The sequence below is a fragment of the Phoca vitulina genome, unplaced genomic scaffold (assembly GCF_004348235.1).
Source record: "Phoca vitulina isolate PV1807 unplaced genomic scaffold, GSC_HSeal_1.0 scaffold13, whole genome shotgun sequence".
In the NCBI taxonomy this organism is placed as follows: Eukaryota; Metazoa; Chordata; class Mammalia; order Carnivora; family Phocidae; genus Phoca; species Phoca vitulina.
In genome coordinates, this window is record NW_022589716.1 from 19,347,326 (window position 1) to 19,361,875 (window position 14,550).

Below are 14,550 nucleotides of genomic sequence, written 5' to 3' on the forward strand. Positions count from 1 at the left end.
CTATTGTATTGTTTTTAGTCTTTACTTCATGTATTTCTGATCTGATTTTTATTATTTCCTTCCTTCTACTAACTTTGGATTTTGTTCTTTGTCTAGTTCCTTTAGGTGTAAGGTTGGATTGTTTATTTGAAAATTTTCTGGTTTCTTGAGGTGGGTCTGTATCACTATAAACTTTTCTCTTAGAACTGCTTTTGCTGTGTTCCATAGACATTGGACCTTTGTGTTTCCATTTTTATTTGTTTCAAGGTATTTTTAAATTTCCTCATTGACTCACTGGTTGTTTAGTAGCATGTTGTTTAGCCTCCACGTGTTTGTGGTTTTTTTTGCAGTTTTCTTGTGGTCGATCTCTAGTTTCATATCATTGTGGTCCGAAAAGATACTTGATCTGAGTGCGGTGCCCCAGGGGTGTCCCTAGTATGGGCTGTGTACACTCTCCTGTTGTGGCTGGGTGACAACTCACTGTTGTGCAGGGCTGGCCCCCATCCCATCTGGCTATAAGGCCTGGCTGTGAGTACTACAGCTGTTGTCCTTTTGGCTGAGAGGCCCTGCTGAGGTACAGGATTATACAGGGCTCTCAGTGGGGCACATCCCCTGACATAGCAGTCTAAAGGGAGGATTTCACAATGGTGTCTACCAGCACCAGGATAAGCACAGCAGAATGAAATAGGAAAATTGGCTGCAGCCAGTGTCTCAGTCCCCAGGGAGAGGCTCAGCGCTCTCTCTCTCTCTCTCTCTCTCTCTTTCTCTCTCTCTCTCCCATCTCACTGGCTGACGTTCCAAGATTAGTAAGTGGATCTCCTTCACCTGTGGTCTATGTGCTTTTCAATCTCTTGTTTTTCCACTGGTTTCTGCATTGAGTGAGTCTGTGCTTAAGCCCGTTGATAGCAGTTTTGTTTTCTCTACCAGGTTTTCCTGAGTGCATTCCCTGTTGGTTGGTTTTCAAAGCCTGGTGTTTGGGGGGCTGATCTTCTGTGTAGGATCTAAGGGTTGAAGTTTTTGATGTGGAGCTCAAATCTCTTGCTCCTCAGCAAAAATTTCTATATTTCTGAGATCCTTCTGATTGGAATGGGATGCTGCATCTGGGTTGTGGTTTCTTCCTTAGTGAGACTGTGTCTCTGTCACTTCCACCCGTGTCAGTGCTGTCCCTTGTTGTGGAGGCCCTGCTCATCCAGTTTCTAGGCCCCCTTCAGAGAAGACAATTCCACATGCAGTTGTAGACTTGTTGTGTCTGTGGGAGGATGTGAGTTCAGGATCTTCCTACGCCACCATCTTGCCTGTCCCCTATCCAGGAATTTCTGGTTATGATATTTACAGGAGCTGATGTTCAGCCATATGGGTTGAATTGCACACTCTCACTAAAATTCACTGTGATGCCAGAAATAGAAAAATCAGGGTTTGCTAAAAGAAGATAAGCTGGGGTACTTTGTTTCAATATCCCTTCGTGACCTAGCCAATATCTAAAATCTTGGTATTTTGTTTAATTTTTAGCAGATATTTATCAATTTTCTTTAGTATTAGCCAGGCTGGCTTAGGCAAAGAGAATTTATTTGTCTCAGAACCCAACTAAACTGAGGGAAAAGCAGTTACACAGCTGAGACTCAAGAATAAGTGCAACCAGGGACTTGAACATCCTGAGTATCTCGGTATACTTCCTGCCTCTATCTCTCTTTGTACGTTGACTTCATTCTTTTATCTTCTTTTCCCTACATGGAAGAATTAAGCATGACTGCCGACATCTTTCTAGCATGAGAAGACACAGCCCTGTTGGCCCAGAGTCCACAGGTCCCAGGGCAGTAATTCATTGGTTTAGTTGCATCAGGCATCCATTTCTGGACCAATCACTTGTGGTTAGGGCAGGCTGGAAACCGTGCCTGGTTCCATATGGGTAAAGAACATAGTTCCAGGACTAACTAGTTATGGCAAGGAGACCACTGGCATGAATAAACAATGAAGAAGATAGTCCATTTCTACAAGAACAGGAGATAGTGATGGGCAGACTCTTTCATAGAAATCCTCAATACCCTAAATGTTTGGAGGATTCTCCATATACTTGGAAATTACTCTCCATTCTCTATAAATAATAACCAAGATTCACTCTAATTGGCTATTTCATTGTCTAAGAAAGTCTAGTTCTAAGTAGTCAATAATATCTTACTTGTTATCAAAATACCTAGTGGCATGGGCCGAGGGAGAGAGTTTTTTGGTCTACCATTGTTCAGAGATGAGCAATTTGGCTCACTATATAACAGTTGTTCATTCATGGTCTTTTAAAAATTGAAATTAGCCTACGCTAGTTTCTTAAATTATCATGTGAAGCCTCAAAGTAAACAACTAAAATAAAGGTGCCATGAACTTGTTTTTGATGTGTGTGTGGAGTGTGTGAGTGTGTGTGTGATTTTCTTCAAACAGGATGAATACTCATTAGTTGGGGATGTAATAGTTGCCTAAAGGCAGAGAATGGACCAAATGAACTCTATTTTCTGGATAATCTGCTGAGGAGACACTGAGTTTACAGAAGTAAATTCTGAAGCCTTATTGATGTTTTTTCCCTCGTTAAGCAGGATTTTCAAACATAAGAGCCTTTTACGCTACCTTTCAGCAAATCCATCACTGCATATTATTTTTAGCCAACAGACTGACTCTACTATAAACTTCGAAGATGTCCAAAAACAAGATGTAAAATATTTCAAAAAAGCTGCTTAAGCACAAACGGAGATTTTTGAGCTTTTTGGAATCTCTTTTTGGTTTCTCTTCTAGTGGAAGTCCTTCCCACGTGTCCAGGTCCTGAGACACTTCTTTCCATGAAGAGAAAGGCTGGATGCTAAGCTCTGCTAACTGTCCATCCTCCCTACCATTTCCCACACCCCCCTACCCTCACAGGCACACATGTTCTGTGGTTACCATAGGAACTAGTAGGATCTAATTATTTAAAATTTTGATATTTTGTTCTCCATGGATTTTTGCGTTAATTTTGATTAAAAAATATTTCATTAAAATGTTCTTTATCTTGCTTACTGCATTTTTGGCCCCTTGCTTTTAAAATTTTGTACCTTATGTGAGTGTCTTACCTTGTCTCAGGCCTCATATTTAGACAGACTTGAGTTAAGAATCTAGTGTAGCACCTTAACTAGTACCTATCATGCTCAGTCTTGATTTCCCCACCTCTAAAACAAAAATGATAACTGAAAGATACTTATAGGGCTGTTTGAAGGATTAAATGAGATGGTACATGAAAAGCATTTAGTATGCGTGAAATGGAATCAGTATTCAGTGAATATGACTAGCATAACTACTGTCATTAATAACACAAGTGACAGCAAAAGCAGTAATAGTAGATAACACTTAGGTGCAGTCATCAATAGTAAGACATAATCCCAACTCTAGAGAAATCCTTTCTACTGGGAGGCTCAGACATATAAAAATATAGTCACCATTCAATGAACTGTTATAAAAAGGTTTATATGTGGTATGAAGAAAGCATGAGAGTGAGGAGAACTAGCTAAGCTCTTAGAGAAGGGGTTTTGAGCACCAAAGGCTGAGTAAGAGGGTTTGCTAAATGGAGAAGAAAAGAAAGATCACTCCAGTGCGTACAAAGTCACCGAGGCTGGAAGGGGCCTGCTGGACTGTTCAGAGGGAGACATTCTCTGTAGCTGGAATGGGGAATTCTGGTAGGAAAGTTGTGGGAGGTGAGCCTAATAAGAAAGGATCTAGTCTGTAGATTAAGAGCCTGGAATATCATTCTAAAGAGTTTAGATTTTGTTCTGGGGACAGTGGAGGATTCTATTGAAGGATTTTGAGGCTCTGTTTTTGAGATGTTCACGCATGAGGTTTAGAAAGGTAACTGTGTGAAGGATAGACAGGCGAGGGGCAGGGGTGGAGCCAGGGATACCCCAAGGAGGTTATTGTGAGATCCAGGCGATGAGGATGAGGGCCTGAATCAAAGCACCAGCAGTGGTACTGGAAAGCAGTCAAGAGATCTGACCCACATTTCAGAGGCAGAATCAATGACCTGCGTGGCTGACTGAGTGTGGGGTGCTTTGGGGATAAAGGAGAAACTGAGAATGCCTAGGAGGTCCTATCCACAGTAACTGACAGAGAACATGTGAAGAGGAGCCAATGTAGGTAAGTATGTATGGTGGGAAGAAGAAGATAAGGAGCTAGATTTTGAACAATTTAACTTGGAATGAAGGGGAATATCCAAGAGGACATGCTCAATAGACAGTTGGAAATATAAGGGAGGGACCTGGGAGAAAGGGGAGGCTGGAGTTTGTGTGTTGATTGGAGCATAGGAAATTTATGTACTATCTCTGGGAGAGCTGCCCTGAGAAAGGAGGGTTGAGGGCCCAATCAGATGATTGTCCTCATCTTTCTTCCTCTCTGCTTCTCCGTTTTATCTTTCCACGGACCTTAAAAATCAGTGTGCTTCCTCTGTGGGACTTTGGCCTGGTTCCCCAGCAAATGTCCTCAATGCTTCCTTACCCTGGCTATTTGGTCTGCCATTTGGAGACGTCCATCCAGCTCTCGTCTGATCTGGGCTGCTTGCTCATCTGGATTGTCCAGCTGCACAAAAGCACAAATACGGAGACTTTCAGTTTGGATCACAAAAACCAATGAACTAATGATGTTGCATTTTACATGCCCCAATTTCTGCCCCCATAGACATATTTCACTAAAAGTTAAGAATCTTGTAACAGACAAATACAACTGGAGGGAAATCTTAAGTTAAATCCTACCATGTGGTAGGCAGTTGCTAGGAAAGACATTTGAATGAACTTGCACAAGAATCACTTTGGAACTGCTAGACAGCAGTGCTTCTAATGAGGGCCCAATACAGCACCTCTATTTTGGTCCAGTGAAGAAAGTGTTTACATGACAGACATACAAGGAAGGAGCCAGTAATATAACTATTAGAAATGCGTGGAACAGACATAGTGCTTATCCATAGTGCCTACAAGGCATATATCCTACAGCTGTCCCACCCCTAGACCATGGGAGATTAATCAATCATTGCATTCCTTCTCACTGAGCCCTAAGACTTTCTCAGCCAGTACTCCAGATGGCCATTACCACTGAGTTGGTGTTAATATCTAAGTTGAAATCTATCCTTGTCTTCCCTGTAGTTAGAGCTATTAGGACGTAAGAATCAGCATACCCAAGCAAAAATAAACCTGGACAACTCCCTTCTCTGGTTTTCTCATCTATAGAATGAAGGGGTTGGTTACATAATCTCCATCCTTATCACATCTTTGAAAGAGATTGGTAAATATTTCTGTAAAGGGACATATAATTATTACTTTGGGCTTTGAGGGTCATAAGATCTCTGTTGCAATGACTCAATTATTCCAATCAGATGTGAAAACAGACATAGACAATACATAAATGAATGAGCATTTCTGTGATCCAATAAAACTTTATGTGCAACAACATGTGGCAGGCCATAGTTACTGATCTCTGCTCTATGAATTAAGTTTCTCTCTTTATTTCCAAGTAAGCCTATTGTTATCCTTCAAACTGTAATTGAGTTTGTTTTGTTCAGTAGTTTATGATTAATTTTATTCACAGAAAAGTTTAATAAATAGGGAATAATGGCATTCAAATAGAATGGGCTTTATTCCTCTTTATAGTGCATATTAACTCACAATAAAATATAGCTTAAGAAGTATCTGAGTTTTCTAAGTCCCTTTCCTTTAAAAGCCATTTTTATTTAGAAATTTGAAAATAAAAACCCAGATCCAGAGGCGCCTGGGTGGCTCAGTCAGTTAAGTGTCCAACTCTTGATTTCGGCTCAGGTTGTGATTTCAGGGTCATGAGATTGAGCCCCACTGAGGGCTATGCGCTCAGCAGGGAGTCTGCTTGAGATTCTCTCTCTCCCTCCCCCTCTGCCCCTCTCCCTTCTCTAAAATAAAAAACAAACAAACAAACAAAAAACCCACCCAGATCCATGCTTAAAAAAAAAAAAAAAAGAATCTCATCTATGGTACAAAATGGTATAGAAAATAAGTTCTTTTTAATATGATGTAAACAAGAACACTGAAAAATTTATGGTCATACTTTTGAAGCATCGTCAATGGTCTTTTTTTTTTTTTTTTAAGATTTTATTTATTTGCGAGAGAGAGAATGAGAGACAGAGAGCATGAGAGGGAGGAGGGTCAGAGGGAGAAGCAGACTCTCCACTGAGCAGGGAGCCCGATGCGGGACTCGATCCCGGGACTCCAGGATCATGACCTGAGCTGAAGGCAGTCGCTTAACCAACTGAGTCACCCAGGCACCCCACGTCAATGGTCTTTTTTTAAAGATTTGTTTATTTATGAGAGAAAGAAATGTGAGCAGGGGAGGGGCAGAGGGAGAGGGAGGTAGAGACTCTCAAGCAGACTCCCCACTGAGCACAGAGCCCATTGCTGGCTCTTGGTTTCACTCAGGTCATGATCTCATGACCCCGAGATCATGACCTGAGCTGAAACCAAGAGTCAGAGGCTTAACCGACTAAGTCATCCAGGTGCCCCATGGTTTATTTTATAAAACACATAAAAATCCATCTAGCTTTATGCCATGCATTTTTAGCACCTGATTTAATTCAGGAGTTGCCCTTTCTTCTCCTTTCTACAGTTTTGAGGGGCAGGACTATTTCCTAGATCATAAAGACTGGATTGCAACTTTTGGCCATATATTCTAAGGCAGCACTTCCTAAAGAGTTCTACCAAACAACAATCTTATTAAATCCTCCAGAAGAAAGCGTTCCAGAAGAATGGTCAGTTGAGTTTTGAAAATGGTGTATCAAAATGCACAAAGTCTCTGAGAAGTAAGGAAGTCTGCTAGACTCTGATCAACTTATTCTTTAATTCAAACTGAAATTTTTATTTTTCGCACAATACAATGCCCAGAGAATGAGCTGGAAATCCTGTTCTACATATATATAAAGAAAACCACCTGAAAGCAGTTACACTGCTGCCCAGGGGTCCATTCATCACAAGCTTCCCCATAGGCGCACATGGGAAACACGGTAGCCTCCGCTTTGTTTTTAAGTGCCAATGAGCTGTCTTCATTCTATTCCCTTGGAAACCCAAGACTTCTTTAGCTCCAGGTGCCAACCCACTGGGAACACTCAGACATGTCTTGTTCAAAATACATATGCAAACAAAATGTCTGACTTCTTCACTGAGAAGCAGCAAAATGATTTGGTTAGGGGCTAAAGTTGGGAATTCTGTCAGAAGATACAATGTTCACAGAGGTTAAAAGTGAAAAGAGAAAACACAGCCCAGTAGAACCATCCCACTACTAAATTTTATGGAGGCATCTGGCCTCATGAAACGGAAATAGGGACAGCAGACAAAGCCGGCAAAGAAGACGAGCAGGCTAGGTCTACACTACGCTTCATTCATTAGTTCATGCGTTCTCTCATTTACTCATTCATTTATCAGATCTTTATGGAATGTCTTGAGATGCCAAGGCAGTGGAATACAGAAAGGCACAAGAGAGACTTAGTCACTGCCTCCATGGAGCTTAAATCTAGCAAGGACAGATAAGGTTATTTGAACATTTTGGGCACAAAGGAGAGGAGACTAGCAATTATTAATGCCTATGTCGAGCCCAGGTATCCTATGGCCTATATTCCAGTCTCTTCTGAAATGTCTCAAGAACTAGATATTAATGAATTCTCCCAGGGAAAAGACTCTGGGGTCAGGAAATGCTGCTCCCTCCTGAAAACTTATAATACATATTAGTATGATTAAGATTCTGAACAATTCTAGAATTAATAAGCCTATTGAACTGCATTTAATTTTGTCTTTTACACAATTATTTCACTGAAGAATATTCCACAGGGCAGTTTGGGAAATTTCACGTGTGAAACAACTTTATGCGGGAGGTATCATTATCGCCCCCATTTTACAGATGAAGAAACTGAGTCTCAGTAAGGTTCAGGAACTTGCTGCAGTTCACACAGCTGGTAAAGTGGTATGACCCATTAGAAATGGAGTCTGTCCTGCCTCTAACTGAAGCTCTTTTGCTCTGCCATTATGTTGGCTTCTTTCTTGAGTGCCTTGTTTGGTTTCCTAACTGGTCCTGACAATCAACTAACTCAGTGCCCTCACTTTGTTCCTTGTATACATGGGACAGTTTAACACATTGAGCCACCACTAGGGGGCAGAGAAATGTCTACCCTCCTTCAGCCGTCATGACTGGCTGATGTCTTCTGGAGAGGCTACGGCAGTGCCAGAGCCCTCCCCCCAAAATGAGAGCAATGAGCGTGTCCTTATCCTGGCTCTGCCCCTTAGTTAGCTGTGTGACGTTAAACAAGTTACTTAACCTCTTTGTGCCCCAGGTCTCTTCATCTGAATAATCAGTGTAATAAATCGGCCTAAGGCTATCATGAGAATTCACTGAGGCACTGGGTATAAAGTGCTCAGCCCAGTTCTTGGCACACAGGTTCCTGAACAAACTCTCAGGAAATGGTGGCTGCCTTTTGTGTTATTAAACAAGCCCATGGTGGCTGTATTTCTGACATGGGCCACAGCGGGGCATCCAAGATTCAGATGAGAATGTGCCAGACGGGACTGTGTCCTTCTGTGGTGTGGCTGTGGGGGTCCTGCTCTATAGTCTGTGCACTAGAAAGGAAGGGATCGGGGGCTCCCCTCTCTTGACAAATTTCCTAGGCTTCCCAGTGTCATCCACATTCTCCAGGGTCAAGTCCCTTTGCTCTGTTAGACTTTAATTAGAAGGAGTGACCGGAAGGCAGACACGGCTGCCTGACAGCTAAGGATCTGAAGGGAGGATGAGAAAGGAAATGCAACCAAAGCTCCCTCAAACAGCCTGGCATGATAGAGAAGGCCATCCTCAATCGAGGAGCTTGACAGCCCCACTGTATGAAATCCAAAAATATAAAGAGAAATCAAGTAATTACCTTTTCAAGTGCTAGAAAGAAAAAGCCAGAGAGTGAGCTTCCATGGAAACAAGGTTCTGTTTACTGCACCGGCCTTTTCCACCAAGGAAAGGAAAGATCAGCTGGCAAACCAGGCCAAGGGCTAACCTTCCCGTTGACAGCTCATTAGGGTTAAAATACGTACATGTGCATGAAGGCTCTTTACCTAATTAGACAAATAATCTTCCTACTAGCAGAGGTCAAGCAGAGGCAGCGTGGTGGTTGTCATGATTTGCCTGCCAAGCAAAGGGACTATTTCCCTGCACTATTCTCTTAAAGTGATGGGAAGCTGAGCCCAGCACTGCCCAAGTGCTGACAGGTATCACCTAAGCCATCAGTTCCAGCCCATCCCAAGGCTTGAGATTCTCTCCAGCTCATGGCTGTGCCCCTTTAGTCCATGCAGAGGCAAGAATTCAGACCAGCGTTGCTGTGGCCTGGTTCACACCTTCAGGAAGACCATGCCGCAGGGGACACAGGCCTGAGAATAGGGCAAAGGGGAGTCTGTGCCCAGCTATCTTACTTCCTGGTTCCATGACCATGTCAGGTTTCTCAACCTCTGAGCCTTAGATTCCTCAACTGCTGAGTGGGGATCACTTTGATCTTGCAAGGCTACTGAAAGGACTAAATGAGATATGTGGCATGTTTCAAGGGAAGTCAGGCCCATCTGGGTCCAAATCCTGGCTCTGCAGTTCCCTTTTTCAAAGGGATTGAACAAGGGACTGAACCAAAGCCTCAGTTTCCTGGGATAACATAAGATACCTACCCCAGTGTGTTCTTAGGACTGACTGAGATGATACACATGCAAAGCACTTAGCATGGTGCTGGCACATAGTAGGTCTTACAGTTTAGAAAATAGTTTCTAGAATTATCCTGATTCTAGGCTGGGCACTCATCAGATGTCAACTCCCCTCCCTGCCCTTCGTGATTTATGATGGAAACTAGACCCTGGATGGGGAAGCCCTGGAGTGGACAAGAGGAGCCCTTGTTCTGGTCCTCAATTTGCCCTTAGCTGGGAGACCTGGGGCTGATGTCATGACCTCTCTATCCATAGTCCCTGCACCTGAGAAATGACAAACCCTCACTATTACGTCCCACTAATCAGCAAAGTCTAGACAAGCGTTTCTCAAAGGTATATTCTGGGGATACTAGTCCTACAGAGAAAGGGGTGTGTGGCCAGTTAGAGTTGGCTCTCTCTCTCTCCCCTTCCTATAGAGCAAGACACATCAGTGAGAAGACAACCTTGTGTGGCCCTACATTTCCCAAACTTTTCTGATCCTGTGTGTAATACGTTTGTGAGCACATTTTGGGATATGCTCACCTAGACAATTCTCGTGTGTGCTTCATTTTTCTCATATCCATGGACACATCCAGTTTTTTGGAGGGAGGAGAAAGGGAGGAAGCAACCCCCCTATGTAAGTCGATCTATATGTCAGTTTAAGAGTGACCCAGCTAGGAATACTCTGTTTGATCTCTAGGGTGACAGAGAAATCATCACTGGGCCCAGACTTGGAATCTCCTCATTAGCCCCGGAGGCCCTGGAGGATCAGCCTGCATGGGAGACATCCTTGGGCACCAGCTTTCCCTAGGATGCCTGAATTCTTTGGGCTTATACATTACGATGATATGGGGGCAAGTCCAATTCTGGACTCTTCCAAACTCATCATTATTGCCGCAAGGCAGTCTCCAGTCAAGCAAAAAGAAGACATGATTCAAATATGCAGAAAATTTAAACAGAAACAGGCAGATTACTTTATGCATTATTTGAATAATTGCTCTACTTTCTGGAAAAATCTGCGGTACTCAGCCTCAGAACGAATAGAGCAACTTCAGCCTCAGGACTACAATGAAAATGATCCAGAACTGTGGCTGCAAGGAGCACTCGAGACAGTGTAGTAAGCACAAGCAGGGTGTGGGCCCTGCTGAGCTCTGTGGCCTATTGGAAACCAAATCCCCCCTTTCCTCCACCTCAGTACACGGCACTGGGCTCCTTGCTGAGGCCTCTGGAAGGATTTGTTTTCTCCTGCTGCCAGGCGTTGGCACATGCTGTTCCCCACGCCTGGAACATTCTCCCTTGTCTCCTCCTTGACTCATAACCAGTTCTTATTCTTCATCCTAGGCTTTGCAGCAAACTCTTCTCCAACCTTCCAGACTTGGTGAGTTTCTCCTGCCAAGCTCTCCTAGCACTATGCAACTCTCCTCTTATTAGTATTTTTCATAATTGTAATTTTACATGCACTTATGTGATTATTTGATGTTTACCTACTACACTGTTAAGGTCCATGAAGGCAGGGATGCATGTGGTTTTGCTTCTCTCTGCATTCCCGGCACCTAGCACAGTGCTGAACACATAGTGGGCTCTGATAATTGCCTCACCGACTAAAGGACTGAGTTAATTAAATGTGACCCAAAGAGAGGAAGTGACCTGCCCACAGTCGCACAATAATCAGTGAGAGGGCTGGGACCAGGTTCCCCACCTGCTACCTTCTAGCCTGCTAAGTTTTGCTGCTTCATGATTGTGTTCTGGGAAGGGCCATTCTCTGCAGAAATAGGCAAAGACTGACCTTTGCTGGCTGTCACCAGTTACATTCCTGATAAGGCATTCTTATTTCTGGGCTCTGGGGGCTTGAGGCAGGTGCGCCTGTCGGCCGAAGCAGGGCAAGCCACCTGCTGACCTAGGCTCACCGGATCTGTTCTCCCTGTTCCTCTCCACTTCCTAGCCTGGCCCCTTAGTTCCCAGGGATTAGCGTCTGAGAAGGAGGCTGCCAAAAGCGACTGCAGAGGAGGGCAGAGGCGCTTCCCTGTAAAGCACTGCTATCAGCTGGCACGCTCCTCCTTTCCTCCACAGCCCTGTGTTTTTTCTCCTCCTTCACAAACTGCTCCAGCAAATCCTGCCCTCCTGGCACACTGCAGTCTGGAAAGTTACCGCCAGGACAGCGTCAGTCTCCCTCCAGGGGCTGTGGGTATCCAAGCTCCTGTCTCAAGAATGTACTGAGGTTTGGACGGTGGCTACATCACTGCATTCAGCACCTGGCTGCCACCTCCAGACTCCTTTCCTGCCGACCTCTCTCCACTTTGTCCACATCTGTCTGATGAGGCTGTAGGATGTGGTTGGCAAGAGCTCCCCCTCTACTGAGCAGCCTCAAATCCTTGCCTTTCTACTTTGAGGCCAAGCAGTGCTGGGCAACTTATGAGAACTCTCTGAGCCCGAATTTTTAATTTTTTTCCAACTCCCTTAGCTCTAAGATGGGAATAATAATGATAATACCTACCGCATGGACTGGTGAGAGGTTAAATGAGATGGTATGTGTATACCCCTTAGCAGAGAGCCTGGCACGCCATCACTTTCAGTAAATCTCAGTGGCTATTAGTACTTGACATTCTGCAGCCTGCGTATCTCATCCTTAGACAAAATCTGATTCTAATAATACTTAAAAGGGGCAGAACAAGTTTTCCCTGCTTTGAGGAAGGAAACCAGGTTTCAAAAGATTAAGTAGTTTGCCAGTAGTTTCAGAGATAATTGGCCCTTCACAGAGGACACACGCCTTAGAAAGTAGAGCATGGATTTTAGAATCAGAAAACCTTAAGATCAAAGCCAACCCCTGTCACATACTCACTGTGTGACCAGGGCCAGGGCATTCAACCTCTCTGAGCATCTCTACCCATAGCTTTAAAGTAATACCCTCAGAGGACTACTGTAATGATGATCATAATAGACATTTTCACACTGTAGGGGTTCAACACATTGCAGGTTTATTATTCTATTTTTATTACTGGGGGGGGGGGTGGATCTCGTGCAGCCTGCAGGCTTGCCTGTGATCTGTCTTTACTAGGGCTCTGTTCCAGGATTATTTCTAGAGAAAACGTGGAATTTGGTGTCCCATGCATACTCAATTCCATTCTGTTTTTATAAAAATCACTCAAGGAGATACTACCTCACCTGTTGAAGAGTTAAAGTAAGATCATTAGTGTCTTTCTTTACCATGCCTTATTTCCTCTCTAAGAGAAGACCTTGAGTAGGTCAAAGTTCCCATCTCAGGGAGGTACTTCTTCTTGATTGCAAAATGCAGGGTTGAGCTCCCAGGGTTTGCCAGCCAATAAGAACATCCTCTGTATTTGAGTCACCAGTTTTATGTCTTTGCTGGCTTCTGGCGATGCAGTAAATATAACACAAGAGCTCCAAATGCAGTAATTCTCTGAGCAAGCAGCAAATAAATACATAAAAATACCCCAAACAGAAAACCAATCTATTCCTTTATGATCCTGCAGTATTCAACCAGTCTTTTCCCATTCTCACCCAGTCCTGGAATGACCTCTTCTCTCCTTTCCATTTCAAATCTGACATGTAGTTCAGGGTCTGGTTTCAGACCCGCTTCCTGCAGGGAAGCCCTCCTTGATTACTTGAGCTGGGTACCAACTTGGCTCCACAGGTACCACCAGGCAGTCCAGTACCTAAGTCTTCCGTGTGTTCACAAGTCTCACATTTCCCTTCCCCACCAGAATAGCTATAGGGCACAGTCATCAGGGACCCAGGAACTAGAAACAGTCAGATCTGGGCTCAAATCTTTGCTCTGCCACTTACCAGCTCTGTGACACTGCACAATATACGGAATTGTCTCTGCCTGCGGCCTCTTCTGCAAAGTGGCAGTCCTAATAGTAACAATGCCAACAGCAGACACTTGTAATGAGAATGAAAAACGGTACTCATAAAGCACTTAGCATGATCCCTTGGATAGGATGCGGGTCTACAGGTTCAAGGCTATAATTTAGTACTCTTGAGGCCAGACACTGGTTTTTATCCAGCATGAGGGACACAGCTGTGTTTTTATGGATCATCTTAATAATCTTCACAGCTGGGGTTGGGAGATGGTCCAGTTCACCTGCATTATCGTGAGGACACAGGGAACTGAGCCATTCAAAGAAGAGTGGGCACTATCTTTCCAGGTGGGAGTGTGACAGCCGAAGCCCAGGGTATTTTGTGACGCAGGTGGTTTTGTGAAGAGAGGATGCTTGGAACTAGGTTGGTTTATCCCTTTGTAATTGTGCATCCCCTTCTAAATATTTCTGGAATCCACCTATTCTGTTTATCCACTTCCCTAAGCCAGGTTGCCTTGGCTCTGTCCTGGACTGCTGACCTGCGTCCAGGACAGCATCCTCTTTGACACGGCAGTTCTCAATCCTGGCTGCACATTGAGATCACCTGCAGGAGACAGAAGGAAATTCCAATATCCAGGCTGCAGCCGGACCAGCTAAATCAGACATTTGGGTTGGGCCCAGGCATCAGCATTTTAAAAAAAAATCTCCATGTGATTCCAAAGTGTAGGAAAACTTGAGAACTTCTACCAAAAGCCAGTGGTTCTGAAACTATGGTGCACATGAGAATCAACCAGAGAACCTGTGAAAACACAGTCGTGGGGCTCATCCCCAGAGAGTTTTGATTCAGTGGGTTTAGGGCAAGACCCAAGAAGGTGCCCTTCTAACAAATTCCTGGATGATGCTGATGCTGCAAATTACACTTTGAGAACAAAGGACTGAATCCATGCTCAGCATGTGCATCCTGCTCCTGCTTAAGACTTGTCAGTAATGCTTCATTTTCCTTGGCAAAAGGAGTCTGAGGTCCTTCTCGAAGCCTAAGG

The 14,550-nt window shown here is 44.0% G+C and overlaps 1 protein-coding gene across 15 annotated transcripts in view; it reads right to left on the reverse strand.

Annotated features, from left to right (window-relative positions):
- Positions 1–14,550, reverse strand: part of CADPS (calcium dependent secretion activator) — a 464,832-nt gene that overhangs the window by 250,470 nt on the left and 199,812 nt on the right. For all 15 annotated transcript variants that reach the window (XM_032411665.1, XM_032411674.1, XM_032411675.1 and 12 more), the window contains exon 4: positions 4,480–4,560. In XM_032411665.1, coding sequence (XP_032267556.1) covers positions 4,480–4,560 — 81 coding nt within the window. The remainder of the gene's footprint in view (positions 1–4,479; positions 4,561–14,550) is intronic.